This window comes from Erpetoichthys calabaricus, chromosome 17 (genome assembly GCF_900747795.2).
Source record: "Erpetoichthys calabaricus chromosome 17, fErpCal1.3, whole genome shotgun sequence".
NCBI classification, from domain to species: domain Eukaryota; kingdom Metazoa; phylum Chordata; class Cladistia; order Polypteriformes; family Polypteridae; genus Erpetoichthys; species Erpetoichthys calabaricus.
This window is the reverse complement of record NC_041410.2, coordinates 55,701,204-55,719,876: the sequence shown is the minus strand read 5'-3', so window position 1 is coordinate 55,719,876 and position 18,673 is coordinate 55,701,204. Positions and strand designations below refer to the sequence as shown.

General features: G+C 39.0%; 2 protein-coding genes across 2 annotated transcripts in view; both read left to right on the top strand.

Moving 5' to 3' along the window:
• The window catches only part of LOC127526110 (craniofacial development protein 2-like), a 1,015,936-nt gene that overhangs the window by 395,083 nt on the left and 602,180 nt on the right, over positions 1 to 18,673 (top strand). The gene's annotated exons all lie outside the window — the stretch shown is intronic.
• On the top strand, positions 1,395 to 14,975 carry nmba (neuromedin Ba). Its single transcript, XM_028823276.2, has 3 exons — positions 1,395 to 1,682; positions 2,916 to 3,100; positions 14,612 to 14,975. The coding sequence occupies exons 1-3, from the start codon at positions 1,520 to 1,522 to the stop codon at positions 14,666 to 14,668; spliced, it is 405 nt and encodes a 134-aa protein (XP_028679109.1). The 5' UTR covers positions 1,395 to 1,519; the 3' UTR covers positions 14,669 to 14,975.

Genomic DNA, 18,673 nt, shown 5'->3' with positions numbered 1-18,673 from the left:
TCTTCACAGAGAAGGCAGCCTGGGCTTTCATTAAATTAAAGTCCAGATGCCTTGAGACAGCAACACTAGCCGCTGTGCCACCGTGCCATCCTAAGATAAGTGAGCGTGTAAACGAATAGAATAGAATAGAATACTGTTAATACATACTAGACCACTGATCATTTAGCACTCTGACTCCAATTTATAACTAGACCCGATTTATAGAAGAAATGAAGTTTGCAAAGGCATTAATAAAAACAATATTAACTTTTCTTTTTTTAATCTAAACTTCAATGCATTATTTAAATGGCTTATATGTACTTTTCTCAACATGTATCTTTCCAAACTTCTCTGTACCAGTTTTGATTCCTTTTTCCATAATCTTACAAGACAGTTAAATATTTCCTGCAGATTTTTCTTTTTTTTTTCTCTAGTTAGTTTAGCAGCATACAGTCCATCAGACCTAACTCTAAGCATATTGAAATAAACTGAAGCCATTTGGTCAGCAACCAGTCAGACAAAAAGTACTAAACCAGCAAGCAGAGCTTCTTACACGAATATGCTAAGCAACAATATATTCAACAGTGGAGTTACTTTTCTATGAGAGTTTAAAACATTTTACGTAAATTTTATATTATGTCATATGGCTGTCCCTATATGGTCTAAATGATCTTTACCAGATTTCAGAAACGCATTTAGAACAACATAGATTACACTTAGTGATTTTTTTTAAGCTATAAAAGAAAAAAATACATACACTTAATAAAACAAAGTCAGTCCATCCAAGAAATTCCATGAGCTTGGTAACATTGATTTTGTTATGGCTGCCAGCTACCAATATGCGATATGAATGTGACATCCAGAAACTAATGGAAGGTAAAAAAGCGATTATTTTAAAAGATTACAGGTTAGGGATGTGATAGATAGATAGATAGATAGATAGATAGATAGATAGATAGATAGATAGATAGATAGATAGATAGATAGATAGATAGATAGATAGATAGATAGATAGATAGATAGATAGATAGATATCACCTTCTAAGGACATATCCAATATCCACAATGTGTAAATATCTATTAAAACTGTGAGAAGTACAATAAAAGATAATAAGCACTCGAAGAGATTTACATATTATATTATTTGTAGTGAATCTTTGAAATAAAACTACGCCGCCACTGCCCTTAGTTTCAACTCCACTGTTATAAACGAAAAACTCTCCTTTATTTGGCTATAAATTATACTGCAAAGATATTAGGTTAGAAAGGGTGAATGAAGTTCATCTTTGAAAATGAGTCAGTGAAAGCTGGCCTCTTCCACTTTTAACTCAGCACATCTTTCATATTTGAGAGAGTGGGGTGGGAGGAAGAGCCCACCCTGGAGTGAGCCATATAAATGGATGAGCAGACTTGTAGCGTACCAGACGAACTGTCGGGAAGGAAAGCACCTCAGACAGACTGTGCGGCTTTTGAGACAGTACGAAGAAGACGATAGCGCAGTGGTGCAGTGATCTGAAGGAAATTTTATCTTCCAGAAGACATGACCGAAGTTATTATGAACCGGGTCTGCCAGCTTTGGATCCTTACCGGTCTGCTATTTTGCTGCGTGTCGCTGACAGCTTCAGTGAGCTTAGATCTCACTGAACTTAGAAATAAAGTCGCGAAAATAAAAGTTAACCCTAGAGGGAATCTTTGGGCGACAGGTTAGTATTTTTAACAATTTAGCAATTTGGCTGTTTTGGGCACATTGGCGTTATTTAAATATATAGCATTTCGTGAGTCGGCGAATTAATATATTTTTCTTTTCATTCGCCATCCCAATTAATTTTAACAGTCGGTCACTTCTATGTTCTATTCAAGATTAAAGTTCCCGTTGAAGGACGGTGATCACTTTTAGTTTGTTAGAACTGAACAATTCACACTTTGACTGGGGAGTTTTCAAACGGTTACGTGTTTTATCTGCTCGATTAAGTGCGCTGCTGTCTTGGCAACTAACCTAAAGAATGGGAAGTGCACTTGGTATGCTTTTTTCCTGAAACTGCGTCCTTCTAATATATACAATCATGGACTGACCAGTTAATGGTTAGGTTTCTATTTTGAACCCAACGCTCAGGCGACCCTAATGATGAAGCCGGTTAAAAAACTGATGAATATCAAATAGCGAGGAGGATAGCCGGTCCTGGCAGTGCTGAACTGAATCTATAACTAATTTATAAGCCACAGAACACTGATGGAACTGTTTGAACTGTATTCGTCTTATAATAATTTTATTAAAAATCCAAGTGTCTGCGTTCCAGAAAGTAGTGTAGTAATGTTAGTTATGAAGCTAGAAAGTAAAATGTAAGGAAACACTACTTATTTCATTACCTTACTTTACCGACTTATGAAGTAGGTATCATCATTTGTGCAGTGTAGCTCAATAAATATGTAATTGCGGTCAAGTAATGCATTAGTTTTACAAAAAAAAAAGTTTAATGTGTGTTTTCACGCCTTTAGCAATTCGAGTTTCAGCTCTTCTCACAGAGATTCACAATCGGAAACTAGCAAATACAAAACGTTTTAGAGCTAATTATAATTTAACATTCTAAAAATCTAAATAATGGATATTGTGGACACAAAGAAAAAAATATGCGGAACTCAATGTAACTGTAGTGTTGCCATGTCATCTTTTAAGATGTTGTAACGTTGTGTTGATATTAAACAAGATTCCCATCCTCATAACATCAGCACACCTATACACATCAGGGCAGCACATAAATGCTTAGATTTAAGTTGTGTTAATGTTGTTTTAGACAAAGTGGTTTAACATAACAAGAGGACTCAAACTCCGCACGGAGTTATAATCAGATTGGCGTCACTTGTGAAGTCTGATGCGCTTGTTTTAGAAGTATAATGACTTTAAACACATATTTTGTTCTTCTTTTTGTATTGAAAAGGTCACTTTATGGGTAAAAAGAGTGTACTTGACAACCCAATGATGGAGGACGAGTCTTTGGGTGCAGCGCTCCAGCCTGATCTCAGCGAGCAGGAGTTACGGGAGCTGATCACAGAGGAGGTGCTGAAAGTGGCGCTTCAGGCTCAACTGCAGGACACGAGAGGGAAAGAGGACTTCAGCGACAAGGCAAGCATTTTGTTATATGAAATGATTCGCTCTTATTATTGAATAATAAATATAAATTGCCACATATAGTGTAAGTATATACAAATGAAAGTTAGTATTAGGGCAGGGCAGCACTTGGCGAGAGTAAGAGAATTGTAACCAAGCTGAGTGGTCTTCTATTCTCGGGCATTTGGAGGACCGCCTTTACAGCATCATAGGCCCCAGGGCAAATTAGTGCACTGGGGACCCTGTTATGATAGCAAAACAGAAGACATCAGAAACACCGTGCTCCCCCGGCAAGTGCCCATTGCGCCCATACGTTAAAACCGCCTAAGGATGAATCTGATAAAAAAAATCCTGCTGTCTGTCCGTCCTGATGTCTATTAACAACGAGGGACGACTTTTAATTATCTTGTGTATGTAAAAGCATAATGAAGTTGATGTCTGTTTAGAATTTTCTGTTTGAACAAATACAAAATCAAGAATGTGGAAGCAGGCCGCTATAAAAGGCTGGTTTCTCTGTGAAACATTTGTTAAAGAGGTAGTATACTGTAGGGTATTAGTACTAGTCATCTTAAAATCTTTTGTAAATAAAAGTCGTTTTTGGGTAGGGCAAGCACGGTGGCTTAGTGCTAGCGCTGCTGCCTCGCATCTATGGAACCTGCGTTCGAGTCTTGGGTCCTTTCTGCGAGGAATTTGCATGTTCTCCCCATGTCTGCATGGGGGTGCTCTGATTTCCTCCCACTGTCCAAAGACATGCAGGTTAGATGAACTGGCGATTCTAAAATAACCTTGGTGTGCGATTGGTGTGTGTGTGTGTGTGTGTGTGCGTGTGTGTGCGTGTGTGTGTGTTCGTCCTGCGATGGACAAAGGACAAAGCTGGTTAGAAAATGACTTAGAAAAAATGGTTTGAGTATCTTGGAAACAAATTCTGTGGTCATCTCACTGTATATAGGCTTATTCGCAATGTTTCAAAAGTTACAAATTAAATCAGTAGTTTGTGTTTGAATGTGAAACGTAAAAATGTGACCTTTTTCTCCTTACTACTTCTAACGTTATTAAATGTTAAATTAAGATTTTCATATTTTGCAAAGATTCAAATGGCGGTTATTCATACGTTATGTAGATGTCTATTCCTGTAAAATACCATCATCTCATCTTAAATATCTGCTTAATTGTATGAACTCAACAGAGACAAAAATTGAAAGTTAAGACCATATATTTGGACTGCCACCCCGTACTTGTTTGATTTTTCCTGGATGGGCACGGGCTTCCCACGACCCTTCAATTGTACTAGTTGAGTTCGAAGGATGGATGGATATCAACTGCTTTTGTCGAATGATAAATTTTCTGCATGATGTGGTTCTCTAGCTTACAATAAATATTAATAGAGCAATGACGAGCATACCGTGAAGCAAAAATAATACATTTAAAATTCGTGAAAGTATTACCTATTTAAAAAGACGATTGTCGATTTTAGCTAAACAAATTACATTGTGACTGTCTCACTCTGCAATAGAAGTGGAATTCAGTAACCAGTGATATATTATTAGCTGTTTATACATATGGGTGTGGTATAATAAAGTCCTAAAAGTCCATTATGTCCATATTGAAATTCCACGATGCGTAAATACATCAAAAGTATTTACGAATATTAATTGAAAGAATGTGCGCAATATAAACGTAAAGGATGTAATTTTTATAACGCCCAGAGCGCGGTATGGAATGAATCATTAATGGATGTCACCTAACTAGACTCACGAAAATCCAGCATACGTCCGAAAGTCTGGACTTCGTGTTAATTCGTTTCTAATTTCATGTACACTTCTGTTTTCAGGTTAGAACGTTTCAGCGTGTGCACATCGCGGCAATGGGAGCGCTCGAAATTAATGCGCGTGAACGGGTGTCTGCACTTATGAAATCGTAGATACCGAATCGCCGAACCTTTGAGGATTCTCAGTATGTACCTACCGTTTATTTCTTTCGTGCGGATGAACGCTGATAGCATCCATTCAGCTGACTGATAACAACCCATTTGGGTGCATCTGAAGTGCAAACTCGCCAGCGTTAAATAAACAGCTGAAAGTGTGCTTATGGCTGGGGACAATGGTCCCATGTATGCTCTTCTACATGTTTATTCAGTCCAGGCAGTTCTCTGTGTATAGCCTTTGTTGAAGTGCCCATCTATGCATTTCCTGAGCTCGCTTGATCAAATTCAGTGTTATGGGGAACCAGAAGCCATACGAGCAGAGCGGCAGTCTACCGCACAAATATGCAGAGTGGAAAGAGAATGGCAGGGGGAGATGAAATTGTCTTCTGTGATCTGTTTGTCGTTCTTATTCAAAATATTTTAAAATTGGAGAAACTTGTATTCCCGTAAGTTTTTACACACCGGTTTACCTTTGAGAAAAATGTAAGAAATATAGCCCTTTGGAAAAATATTAAAATTTGCTTTCACTTGGAGACGGAAAAATCACTTGCTTTTCCCTTGGAGACGGAATCAATGACATGACTGTAGTTACTCTCTTATATCAAGTGACCGGCTACTGCTGTAGTAATTTTTATAAACTGTAAGTATGCTCATTTGGTCCTACAGTATTTACAACGTTTTACCAAAGAGCAAAAAAAAAAAAAACGGCAGGCCGGAGAGTGAGGGTCTCATGACAATTGTCTCTCCGCTCCGCCATCGAACACCTGCCAACAAATTTAGACCAAAAGTTTGAATTTTCAGTCAGAATACCTTCTAGTACAATTTGTGAAACAATCACTGCAAACTTCGAATTTCTAGCGTTTATAGTCGCCTAGCTATTATTGTCTTCCACCGCACTTTAATTTGGGACAATGCAGGGGTCACATCAGGCAGTCGGACATCATTAACCTTTATTTTTTTGCAGGTTGCCAAGTCAAGACCGCAAATCGCGTTTCGGCTTCAAGTGATGCTAAAACAGTGCTACTTTGAATCATAAATCATACTTCAGATCAATAGTATGTATGGAACATATGGCCACGGATTTCCATACTTTGCGCATTTAATGGGGATTGAGATAAGGTTTCATTTACGTTAGATCGCCATTCTCATTTACATGGTGTCTTTTAGAAGTAATCCGATTTTGAACAATGGACTTTAAACAGACGCCACAAAATGTACAGCTTTGTGAACATCTCCTTTCACTATGGTGTTACTCAAATTTAATCGTGTATGTACTAGAAGTGCAGTACTTCTTAGAAAACTTTTCTGCATTTGCATTGGAAAGGCACGGCAAATAAACATTTAGGAATTATGTTTTACGTTTTCTACTTTTTAATATATAGTGTGCTTCATTTAATGCTTTGGAAAGTGATTCACAATATTACTAAAATAGCAATCAACAGAACAGACAATCTATAGGAAAATCATCTCAGCTACTGGCTATCTGAGTATGGACTTCAGACAAATAAACACAGAATTAGAAAGTGAAGGGTGGAACCCCCAAGTTGGGAATAAGAGTGTCCGCCACTCCGCGCTGGAGACAGAACATTAGAACATTAGAACATTCTAGACGAGAACAGGCCATTCAGGCCCAACAAAGCTCGCCAGTACTATCCACTTATTTCTTCAAAGAAAACATCAAGTCGAGTTTTGAAAGACCCTAACGTCTTACTGCCTACCACACTACTTGGTAGCTTATTCCAAGTTTCTATCGTTCTTTGTGTAAAGAAAAACTTCCTAATGTTTGTGCGAAATTTACCTTAACAAGTTTCCAACTGTGTCCCCGTGTTTCTTGATGAACTCATTTTAAAATAACAGTCCTCGATCCACTGGACTAATTCCCTTCATAATTTTAAAACACTTCAATCATGTCACCTCTTAATCTTCTCTTAAAAGAGAAGGCCTTGCGGTGATGGGGCTGACCTCGTACACCGCAACTGCCTCGCCTTCTACCACTGCGCCTCATTTGACCGTTAGAATGCTCCATTCATTTATTTATTGTAGCATCCCTGTGTTTATTGATGAGACAAATTTGTAATAAATTTCTTAGCTGCCTTTTGAGAAACGTGATCACATCTTTTTCAAAATAAAGGAATCTGAACCTCAGCAACATACTAATCTAATGTTCAAGAATAATTTTAATTATAATTACAATATTACAATTTAATTATTTTTAAATGTAATAATTTCAATGAACTTGTTTATTTACATTATAAAATAAAATGTGTTAGAAGTAGAAATATAATACAAATTATGATGTGTGTAAAATTCAGTACAGTATATTACTCTTTAGGGAGGTGTGGGTGTCACTTTTGTCTCATGGATTTTGCCCATGTGCAGTTGGAATGCATAGGTTTAGGTTAATCTGTGATTCTAAATTAGCCTGCACTTAAGTAGACCTTGTGATGTACTGGTTGTCCTGTTATTCTGCCATGTACCAAGTGCTGCTAGAATAAGCTGCAACCATGAATTGGATTATAGTCTTGTTTATGTTTCAGAGCTAACATTTATATGTTAAGGTGGTGTCAAATGATGCAACTTTTCCAGTAATTTTCTCCTGCAGCCTTCATTTATATAACCTAAGGGAGTCTGAGGCAGTTGATTGTGCACTCCTGTGAAGCCTAAGCACCAGAACACAGCGATCACTGGCACAAGTGTTGCACAGCACACATTTTATTTACAGTTGGAACACTTCCCAACCCGTTCCCACAAGCAGCACAGTATAATAGAAAGCACACAGGACTTTGTTTTCCTTTCTCTTCTTCCTTGGCTATCTCTCTTCCTCTCTCCTTCTGCCTTCACTCCTCCTGTAGCAAGCTTCATCCTCTTCCTTGCAACTCTGGCCCTCCAAGTGAAGGGAGTGCTCTAAAGTTCATTAGTCGAATCTGGAATCAGTTCCAGGTGTGGTGAAAGCCCAGTGTAGCAGGGCTCTGAAACCTTCACAGCTCCCCCTGGAGGCATCCATGGAACCCAACAGGGCTGCAGCGAGCTCCCATGAAGCCTTGTGGGAATTAGCCATCTAGTACTCCTTAGGGGGGGCAGTGACCTGTGCACATCTGCTCCCCAGGTCCTTCCAATATATTAGCCTCCTACCCAGGCAAGAAGCCCAGCCATCTGTCACAATATATATATATATATATATATATATATATATATATATTATAAAAAAAAATCCTGGGAGACGAGATGTGATCTTCACGTGAAGATCATGGAAGACACTTAAAAGACCCACAAGATGAAAGAGAATGGCCACGGAGCGTCTCGCGGGGACCTTAAACATGAGACTTTGTGCCAAGAGATTGACTCAGGACTGTCTCGCGATGATGTAGAACATGAGATTCTTGCAAGACACGCCCTGCTTACAATCAATATCAAATAAGACCACAGGCAGCAAAACACTCAGTCGTGTAAAGGCTTTGAGCACAATCAGATCTAGGACTCTCAGCGTATATAAAGCATATAAGGACAATACATTATAGATAGACAACTTCGCATATAGACAACTAAGCGAAGAAGAAAGAGCAGCGCAGAGAAAAAGAGACTCAAAAGCGTTAGAGAGAAAAAAATGCAAAAAAGAAAAAGAATAATCTGGGTGTAAATTCAGAAAATAAGGAAAGTAATTACCAGCCCGGAACAAGTGGAATTGAAACAAAAGCACATCCAATCAGGCTCAGAATTAAAAGACAGAGTTAAAGACATAGTAGAACTTCATAAAGACGTTCAAAAATGTTGGCGCTATACACATGCAGAGCAGGTTAGAGATTATGAAAGCAGTGGAATTCGAAAGGCTCAGAAAAAAACGGCGCAATACACATGTAGAGAAAATTAAAGAATATGAAAGCAGGAAAATTAGAAAGTATAAAAAAAAGAAAGTAAAGATTGCAGTAGCGCAAACAAACGGAAATTATTACTTGAAAAAGGGAAAATAATCATCACGAAGTAGGTGTCATTGAAAAAAAAGCAGGACAAAGCGAGGTCAGAAATAAAAGACAAAGAGTAGAAAACAAAGAAAAACATCATAAAGAGGTTAAAAAACATGGGGGCCAAACACATGCAGAGCAGGTTAGAGATAATGAAAACTGGAAGTCAAAAGACTCAAAAAAAACATAGACGCGAAACACATGCTGAGCAAGATACAAAATATGAAAGCAGAAAAAATCGAAAGTGTCAAAACAAAGAGAGTAAACATCGCATTAGCACAAAGAGAAATTATTACTCAGAGAAATAACGAAAAAGCAAATAGAGATCGAATATATAGACATAGGTGATATGTCAGAAGTATGTAAATATTATAAGGCTTTGAAGTTTAAGTCAGAGAATTTCAAAAACGGGGTTTACCTCATGTGCATTTATTGGTTACTTTGCAAAAAAAATTATTAACTGCTGATGATGTAGATCGTTTATCTGTGCTGAAATTCCAAACAGAGAAACCTATCCTGATTATGGTACAAAGTCATTAAACACATGTCTCACGGACTTCATTTAAAAGATTCAGCATGTTGGGACTCGAAAGATTCCAAATATTGTTTTTACCGAAGTTCAGAAATAAAAGTGAAACTAATGAAATAGTAAAATTTGAAAGCAAAAAAAAATCTTAAAAGTGTGTATCTGGAAAACCAAACACGGGGGTTGGCGAGCGAAGCGAGCAGGGACTAAGCCCCTAGTATATATATATATATATATATATATATATATATATATATATATATATATATATATATATATATCACATGGTACTTGCCCCATGTAGTTTGTAGTGATGTCAGGTCAGGTAGCAGATCATGCACTGGTACAGCTAGTTAGACATATATAAATAAAAGACCTGTGTGTGTATGTGTGTGTATGTGTGTGTGTATAGCCCAGTCTGCTCTGCTCATGCTCAACCACAGCCACTAGATGACGCATGCATGCGCTTTTAATTTTTTTTGCCGCTTGCATTCACCTCACTTCTTACTTTGAAAGACCTGTGTGCAGCAAACACCTCAGCACAACAGCGTCGTCATGCTAATGACACAGATGAAGAGACACAACATTGAAATGAAGCAAATGCCGCGGCTCAACAACATGCAACTGAAACACCTCAGCAACACAGGGCAAGCTTGAAGTTTTCACTAAAAACATTGTCTATCTGGAGGTACTTCCTTGAGACAAAGATTAATAGGATTCATATGCCAGCAATATGGCTAAGATATGGTATCGCCAGTGTCTTCTTACAAAAGCCTGTGGGGCAGCAAGCACAGGTTGGGTCCATGTCACCTGCCCTGGCTAATTCTTAAGAGTTATATGATACCTCTCCAAGTTCATGAATACAGTAAAACTGCTAGGGTGTCTTGAGGTTGTTTTTTGTCCCAAAGACCACATGTTTCTAGTGTGACATATCAAGTGACTCATCCAAACTAGTCTACAACTCACTGCAAGTTTTATTTTATCTTTAGTTGTAGGGATGGCTCTGTGTGAATAAGAGCTCAAATGAGCACCAAAATTGAATGGGAAAAAGATTGTGGTTGAACCCGCCATAGCTGTTAACCCTTAATATAGTATCAGGTGGCATGTTATTTGATGTCACATAAAGGGGGCAAGCAGGACTGTGCTGCAAGGTCAGCACACAGTCATGTAATTTAACATGCCCAGCAATTTTTAGTCACTTAAATTTATATGGTTTGGTGATGACACCAGCAAATTTAATTGGTAAGTCTGACATGACCCATGACTAAAAGTTGTGTAGTGTGACTTTGGATTAAGGTTGCATTAGCCTGACATTGTATCTTAAAGATTTCAATGCTATACATCCACCTGCATATTCTTGGGAATCTCTTTGCTATGACATGATGATTTATGCTTTTATTTTTCAGAGAGGGTCAGTATTATGGGTTTGGATTAAGGTGGAGACCATAATTCTGGAAGATAAATGGTTAGCAGTTATTTTTATGGCTGCACTTCCAATTAGCAATTAGCTTTTTAAATATACCTTTCAAATAATACACAGCCCACCATATATATATGTATATCTATTATATAAAAAAAATCTTGGGTCGAGACGTGATCAGCTCGGAGAGACACTTTGACATCACGCGAGACTAGACATTACAACCTTAGGAAGCAAGACCCGTGAGATGGTGACTTTTGCACGTCATGTCCTACATACAAACAATTTAAAACAAGTTCACGGACATCTAACCTCACAGTTGTTGGAATGCTTTTGGCAGACACACTTCATGTGCTCCCAGCTCTTAAAAATGTTATGTTCTAGATGGCACGCGAACGACTAAGCTAAGAAGAAAAGAGACGTGAAAGCATTGGAGAGAAAACAAGGTAAAAAAGGATGCACAAGAGAACAATAATAATGTATGTGCAAATTCAGAAAATAAAGAAAGTAATAATCAGTCAGGACATCCTGCGAGAGACACTTTAATGACCCGCAAGACAAAGCAGTGAGAGAAAAGGACAGCTGCTGTACAGGCTTTGAAATGATCGAGGAGCAGTGCAGGAGGAGTAGTAAACAAGCAGGTGATCCGTCCACATCTTCAAAGCGTGCATTCAGCCACCCCCTTCACAAAGCGAACGGCAGAGACGAAAAGTGGCTGGCGCACAGCGCGCCCCCTTGGAGGGAGGGTTTGGGGATGGGGCCCCCTAGTATATATATTTGTATGCTCTGGGTGCTCCAGAAAGCCTAAAACTGCTATATGCTTTACTTAGTGGCTGATGCAGTGGTTTCTGAAACCTTGGCCTTTACAAAAATTACTGGATGGCTAGCAGGGGCAGAGCACTTCATGCCAGTTTCTCTATTTTGTCAATACAGAACACAGACCAATGACACATTTACTACAAGTTACTATAGAAAGCAGTTGAAATAAAAACAACAAATAATAATACAGAAGCAAATGTATTAAATTATATATAAACAAAACAATTAATAAAAAACAGGCAGTGTCTATCAGAGAGAATTGGTAACAGTCAAATAAAACAACTCTCCTGCAGGTGGTCACTAACATTGAATCCATAGTGCAAAGTAAATGGTAGTACAGCCACTTACTGGCAAGTGTTGTAAACTCTAGTAATTATTTTGAGGACAAAAAGATGGCCTTAGGAGTTGACAAATGTGTTGTTTATTTTCTGGTTTGAGTCAGAAACTAGAACTGAGTGACAAAACCCAAAATGCGAAACAAAGAGAAAAGTTGACCTCATAAGCCAAAGGTGCTGAGGCAGACTTGAAATCTTTCCCTTAACTATTGCTAATGTTACTTGTTTTTGAAATTAAGGCTGGATAATGACCTGCTGTGTACTGCCACCTTAAGTAGGTGAGAATAATGGCCCAGTGTGCCATGTGACATTCACGCCATGTGACTAGCAATCAGCATAGCAATTTGATTGCAGACATGAGAAACAATCACAAAATGGTGATGTCTATTATGTATTTGTGGTGACATCACCAAACAATGGTAAAAAAAAATAAACAAGGAAAAATATTTGTGTAAAAAGTGCAAAGTGAAATGAGATGCATCTGAGGATGTAAAATGAGACTTAATCCCATCGGGTTCTACTGACTGCTTGTTTTTATTTGGTACTGTTTTGTAAATTTGTGATTGATTTTCTTTGGCTATCTTTGCTTGATGGTAATCTCCCATAGTTCTGTATTCCATTTAGGTTCTTTGTCTGACTAGTGATATGGCTTATCAGGGCTTACAAAATATGCTCCTTTCTCTTCTTGTTGATGCTTATAAAAGTTGGTGACTCTGTATCACGGTTTATACTGTATAAATCAGATTGCTATTCTGTTACATATTTGCAGGTTGTGAAGTTGCGAAATTGAATCTGTGCCTTCTTGTCTACATAAAATTCTTTGCTGTTGGTAATTCAGGAGCACAGTAGCACAAGGTAACAGACGTCTGCTATGAAATCCTTCTGTTTTTTTGACTGTTGTACCACTATATGGCACAACAACAGCAAATAGAATTTAGATAAGATTTGTGGTCAATAAATATACTACATGTTAAAACACAGCGGCTATATTCTTAAATGGCGTGTTTGCATTTCCAACTAGTATTGTTAACTTACTTTAGCTACTCATTTAGAAATGCAGTAAGATGTTGGGTAATGTGCAGACTCGTCTACGTCAGTATTATTAGGCACATTTACTGATTCAGGTGGGTTGAGTACGGAAATCTGCATCTCCTGTTGCTCTTTGTTATCAACTCTCTTAACGGCAGTCCTTGATGGGGTGTGACACACTGTTTACTTCAAATGCATATTTTACAATTCATATTTTCAAAAACCTGTGGTGGGCTGGCACCCTGCCCAGGGATTTGTTCCTGCCTTGCGCCCTGTGTTGGCTGGGATTGGCTCCAGCAGACCCCCGTGACCCTGTGTTAGGATATAGCGGGTTGGAGAATGAATGACTGACTGACTGACTATTTTCACAAACATAGGTGCCAACTCTTTTAATCTTATGTTGATTCTGACACTGTCATTATATAAGCGAGAACAAGAGAGAAGACACAGCACCTGTGACAACGTATTGTTCACTTGTACTACTAGTTCATTGATATCTTCAAATGCCAATATATCTGACTTTACTGAAAGGTTTTTCCCATACAACAGGGTATGTTTATTTTTAACATATGCAGTGTGTTCTCCACAAACATGATTCACATTTATACATTTGATGGGATTTTCTTAGGAGTCTTTTCGACATTAACAGTTCATCGTAATCACAAGCTTTCCGACTTGTCTCAGCAGGTTAAGTAAATCACACTTGCACTTTGCAGTTCAAAATCACTGCCCTTTACTTTGAGTGCCACTTTCATGAGTTATTGGATTGACTTAGATATTTGACATTCAGTGAGACATTTAATTGTTCCCACCCACTTTTAAGCAAATTTCACTATGGTTGTCTCCAGACGTACGGTATATATTTAAATACATCTGGCTTAGCAAGACTAGTGGAAGTCATACAGCAAGTCCATGACTCGTGTATTCTACAAGCAGGGCAAAGTGTACAATTATCAATAGATGACTACCTTTGATTCTGGTACCTGGTACTCTACATTGACAAAGCTTTGGTCAACACCATCTGACCTATCAATCAATCAATCTCATGATCTGATGGCAGAATAAGTGTGTAGGCATTTATTTTTCAGCTGTATAAAAATGAGGCATGGCACTACCATATTTTTATTTATTTGTTCATTTCAGGTTTAAAAGTAACAGTATTTATGCATGTATATGGGAAACCGAGGGGGTTACCCTGGCTATCATTGCACTAGCAAATTGAAATTTGCTGTTAGGAGTGTCCTAACTGTTTTTGAAGGTTTCAAATATCAAAGTTCACCAGCCTGGAGTTCCATCTTGTCTTCTGCTATGGAACATGAGCTTGACAATATACTGTGCCCCATCGTTGGAGTCAATGGTAGAACTCCACTTTAGCTACTCAGAGCCAGAGGATGAACATGAGAGCCACCTTTTAGGCTCTCTTAGGGCCTTCTGTGATGAAATGTACCCATTCTCTTTATGAAAGTTCTACAGTTCATATAAACTGTTTTTAAATACGTTTTGATTTATTGCAGGATACAGGGATTTTGTTGAAGGTATTGGAAAGCTATATACAAAACACCAGAAAGTGATGAAGAGGTGCACTCCTACCCACCAATCCAAGATTGTGGCACATCCATCCTTATGAGGCAGAGGACTGATTGCTGAAGTTTCCAAAGGTCTTTATTTATAGCTGCTCAAGCCCAAGACATTTTTTATTTGTAATTCATTGTAGCAATGTCATTTATACTTTATTTAATGTCACTGTAAAATGATGAATGCCAGCAATAGAGTAAAAAGTAAAAAAAAAAAAAACAAGTATTATTTGTATATTTTTCTGACTTTTTTGCATTACTATTAATGTTAAAAGATATTTATTTACTGTGAATAAAGATCAAATGATTTGCAGAGAAGGAGTGAAATTCATGTATGGGGAACCTCTGTACGTTGGTTTGGCAGACAATATTGTGCCATATTTTTAATGATCTTTAGTGATGTATGAGCTGGTCCATAAACCACTAAATTACAAGTTCAGATCCCCACCGTCTTCTCACTGGGGGCCCTGAGCACATCACAAGTAAGAATACTCTATGGATCCTGAGGCATAATGTCCAAGTGAACCAATGAGAATGTGTTACATAAAAACAGGAATGGTGCAACGCTCTCATCACACGACATGAGTTTTCTAGCAATTTTCAGTCGTCATCTTCATTTACATAACCTTAGTGAGTAGTTGACACTTACAATGCTCATCTGTGACCAGCAATTCTCTACAAGTAGTGTGACATCCCCAGCTACTCACCAGTAGTGCTCTATGACTAGCCACAACAAAATCAAACAGATTTGAGTTTTGTTGGAAGTCATAGGAGGGGGCTCGGAAGTACAATGCAGAGAAACAGAGGTAAAGCTAATCAAACTTACAAGAAAAAGAACAGAGAAGAACAATCGTAGCAACAAAAATAAAGAAAACCACATGTTCTGGATCACACAAACAGAGAAGAAACTAATGGAACTAGCACGAAGGTCAATTTGACATTTCATCTTGTTGTATCATTTCGAAGTGGAGAAGGGAAAAGGAGTGGTTCATGTTGATTTGCTACCAAAATGTCTCACCCCTTTGACACAATAGAGAATTTGAAACTGTGCAGAGGAGTCATTAGGGAATTGTGTAATCCATTATCCCCACTGAATTCTAGTCATATACAATGACACCCACAAGGCAATGAGAAATTCAGCAATCACAGTCTTTAAGAGTGACATGCACTCAGACTAGAAGCCATGGTTTACATAGCGCATGTAAGTGCATAACTTGCCATAACATTGTGAGTAGTTTTGAGATTGCAGTGAATGATTGGCCATAGTCATTAAAATGAAACTAAACTAGAGTAGGTCGTCAAAGATACATTCAGAGTGATATATAGAAACTGTGTATTTCTACAATTGCTTAGTTTAACTGTAGTACTAGGGTGTTGTACCGTGTTAGCCATTATGAATGTAGAGAAAAGCCAAGCAAAATGACACCTTTTATTGGCTAACTAAAAAGATTACAATATGCAAGCTTTCGAGGCAACTCAGGGCCCCTTCTTCAGGCAAGATGTAAATGATTACATCTTGCCTGAAGAAGGGGCCTGAGTTGCCTCGAAAGCTTGCATATTGTAATCTTTTTAGTTAGCCAATAAAAGGTGTTATTTTAACTGGAAATTCATTCCTTTAGTGTGGATAGTGACATCCTTCACCTCTTCTGCAACTCTGTGATGGCCAGTGCAATTTTGTACACTGTGGTGTGCTGGGCTGGTTGTTACACTTCAGGAGAGGCCCACTGAATCAACAAACTAATTAAAAGGGCAGGCTTAGTTATGGGACACACTCTGGACCCCTGTAGGTAACAACAAATTAGAGACTTAAAACAAAACTAAGTGCCATTGTGAATAATGCTGCACATCCTCGATCTGAGGTGACCGGGGTGAACTTCTCCAGGCTGGTGGTAAGGCAGTCCTCCTGGCATTGCATAAAATCTTTGCTTCCATTTGGGAGACAGGCGTCATCCCAACTGACTGGAAAACGGGACTTGTCATCCTTATCTGTAAAAGGATTGAGGCAACTACAGGGGAATATAATACTGCTCTCAGTGCCAGGTAAGGTCCTTGCTAGGTTCTTCCTCAATAGGATCCATGATTATTTTCTCACCTACCAGTACAATACAATACAATACAGTTTATTTTTGTATAGCCCAAAATCACACAGGAAGTGCCGCAATGGGCTTTAACAGGCCCTGCCTCTTGACAGCCCCCCAGCCTTGACTCTCTAAGAAGACAAGGAAAAAACTCCCAAAAAAAAAACCTAGTAGGGAAAAAATGGAAGAAACCTTGGGAAAGGCAGTTCAAAGAGAGACCCCTTTCCAGGTAGGTTGGGCGTGCAGTGGGTGTCAAAAGAAGGGGGACTTCTCAGTGACCAAAGAAGTCTGGTTTTACACCTAAGAAGTCTACCATTGACCACATCCTGGCACAGAGGGTTCACCATAGAGCACAAACACAAATATTGGCAGAGTTTCTTTCTAGCCTTTGTTGATTTTCATAATGCGTCCGACTGAGATGATCAAGCTGCCCTGAGGGACATCCTAAGATTTCACAGAATCCCCCTTAAATTCCTGGATATCATAGTCGGCCTGTACACTGGTACCCTGAGTGCTGTGCGGAGTGGAGGCAGAAACCTCTGTGTTTTTCCCAGTTGACCCTGGGGTTCGTCAGAGGTGTGTTCTTGTTCCTACTCTCCTCAGTGCTTGCATGGACTGGGTGTTGGGCAAGGTTGTGGGGTCCAGCAGCTGTGGGGCATCTGTTGGTGAAGAAACATTCACTGATCTTGACTTTGCCGACAATGCTGTGATCTTTGCGGTGTCAATGGAGATGCTGATCAGGGCTCTTGAGAAACTGAGTGAGGAGTTTGAGTGTCTGGGCTTGCGAGTGTCCTGGAAAAAAAACCAAGATCCAGGCCTTTAATGACCTCTTGGGCACAACCATCAGCAGTGTGTCTGTCTGTGGAGAAAGTGTTGACCATGTCGAGAGATCTATTTACCTGAACAGTGACATTCTTGTTTCTGGTGACTCTTCCTATGAAGGCAGTAGACGAATTGGGATAGCATGGGGTTCTTGAGGAGGGTGGAAAGCAGTGTTTGGCGCTCCCGATATCTTTGCAAAAGGACGAAGGTCTTTGTCTTTAGAGTACTGGTGCTTCCTGTTTTGCTACAGTATATGGTTGTGAGACACGGAAGCTATCCAGTGGCCTGAAGTTGAAACTGGATTCCTTTGGTATTTTGTCTGTTCAGAGAATCCTTGGGTACCACTGGTTTGACTTTGTGTTAAACAAGCAGTTGCTCACGGAGTCCTGAATGAGGCACATTACTGCATTGTTAGGGAGCATCAGTTACGGCACTACGGCCATGTGGTGTGATTCCCCAAGGATGATCCTACTCAGAGAATCCTCACTGTTGATGACCTGAGTTGCAAGACCAAGCCAAAGAGAACATCCACATAACACCTGGCTGCAGCAGATAGATGGTCATTTCTTGGGGGTGGGACTGGACCACATGTTTGCATTGGGGGTTGGGGGGCATTGGATTGCCAACCAGGATCCTCAGCTGTTTTGTTGTATCGTGGGTGCGGCAACACACTGTACTAGTGCATGCTTCCCAACCTAATAACCCAAGCAGTTTGCATCCTGCATGTTACTACAGCTAGGTTGAGGTACAGTTCATTCTCTCTTAAGGTATTTTGTATCCCCTCCAAATGTCTGAAATAACTCTGTTAAGTGGGAGAGCAGGTGACAATATTGTCTATATATGCTTCACTACATTGCTCATTGGTTTTCAGTAGTTTGTCCACCAGACATGGAAAAGTTAACGGTGCTCCATGAAGTCTAAAGGCTTATAACTAAATGTTGCTTTTTGTTTGGCTTATTTAATTAAAGGGACTTGCCAATATCATTTAGACACATTAATGGTAATTTCAAATTAGGTGCCTCTGTAATTATCAATAAGTTAATTGCCCCCCTGTATAGAAAAGGGATCAAACGTTCTGTAAGTCATTACTATAGCACCAGGA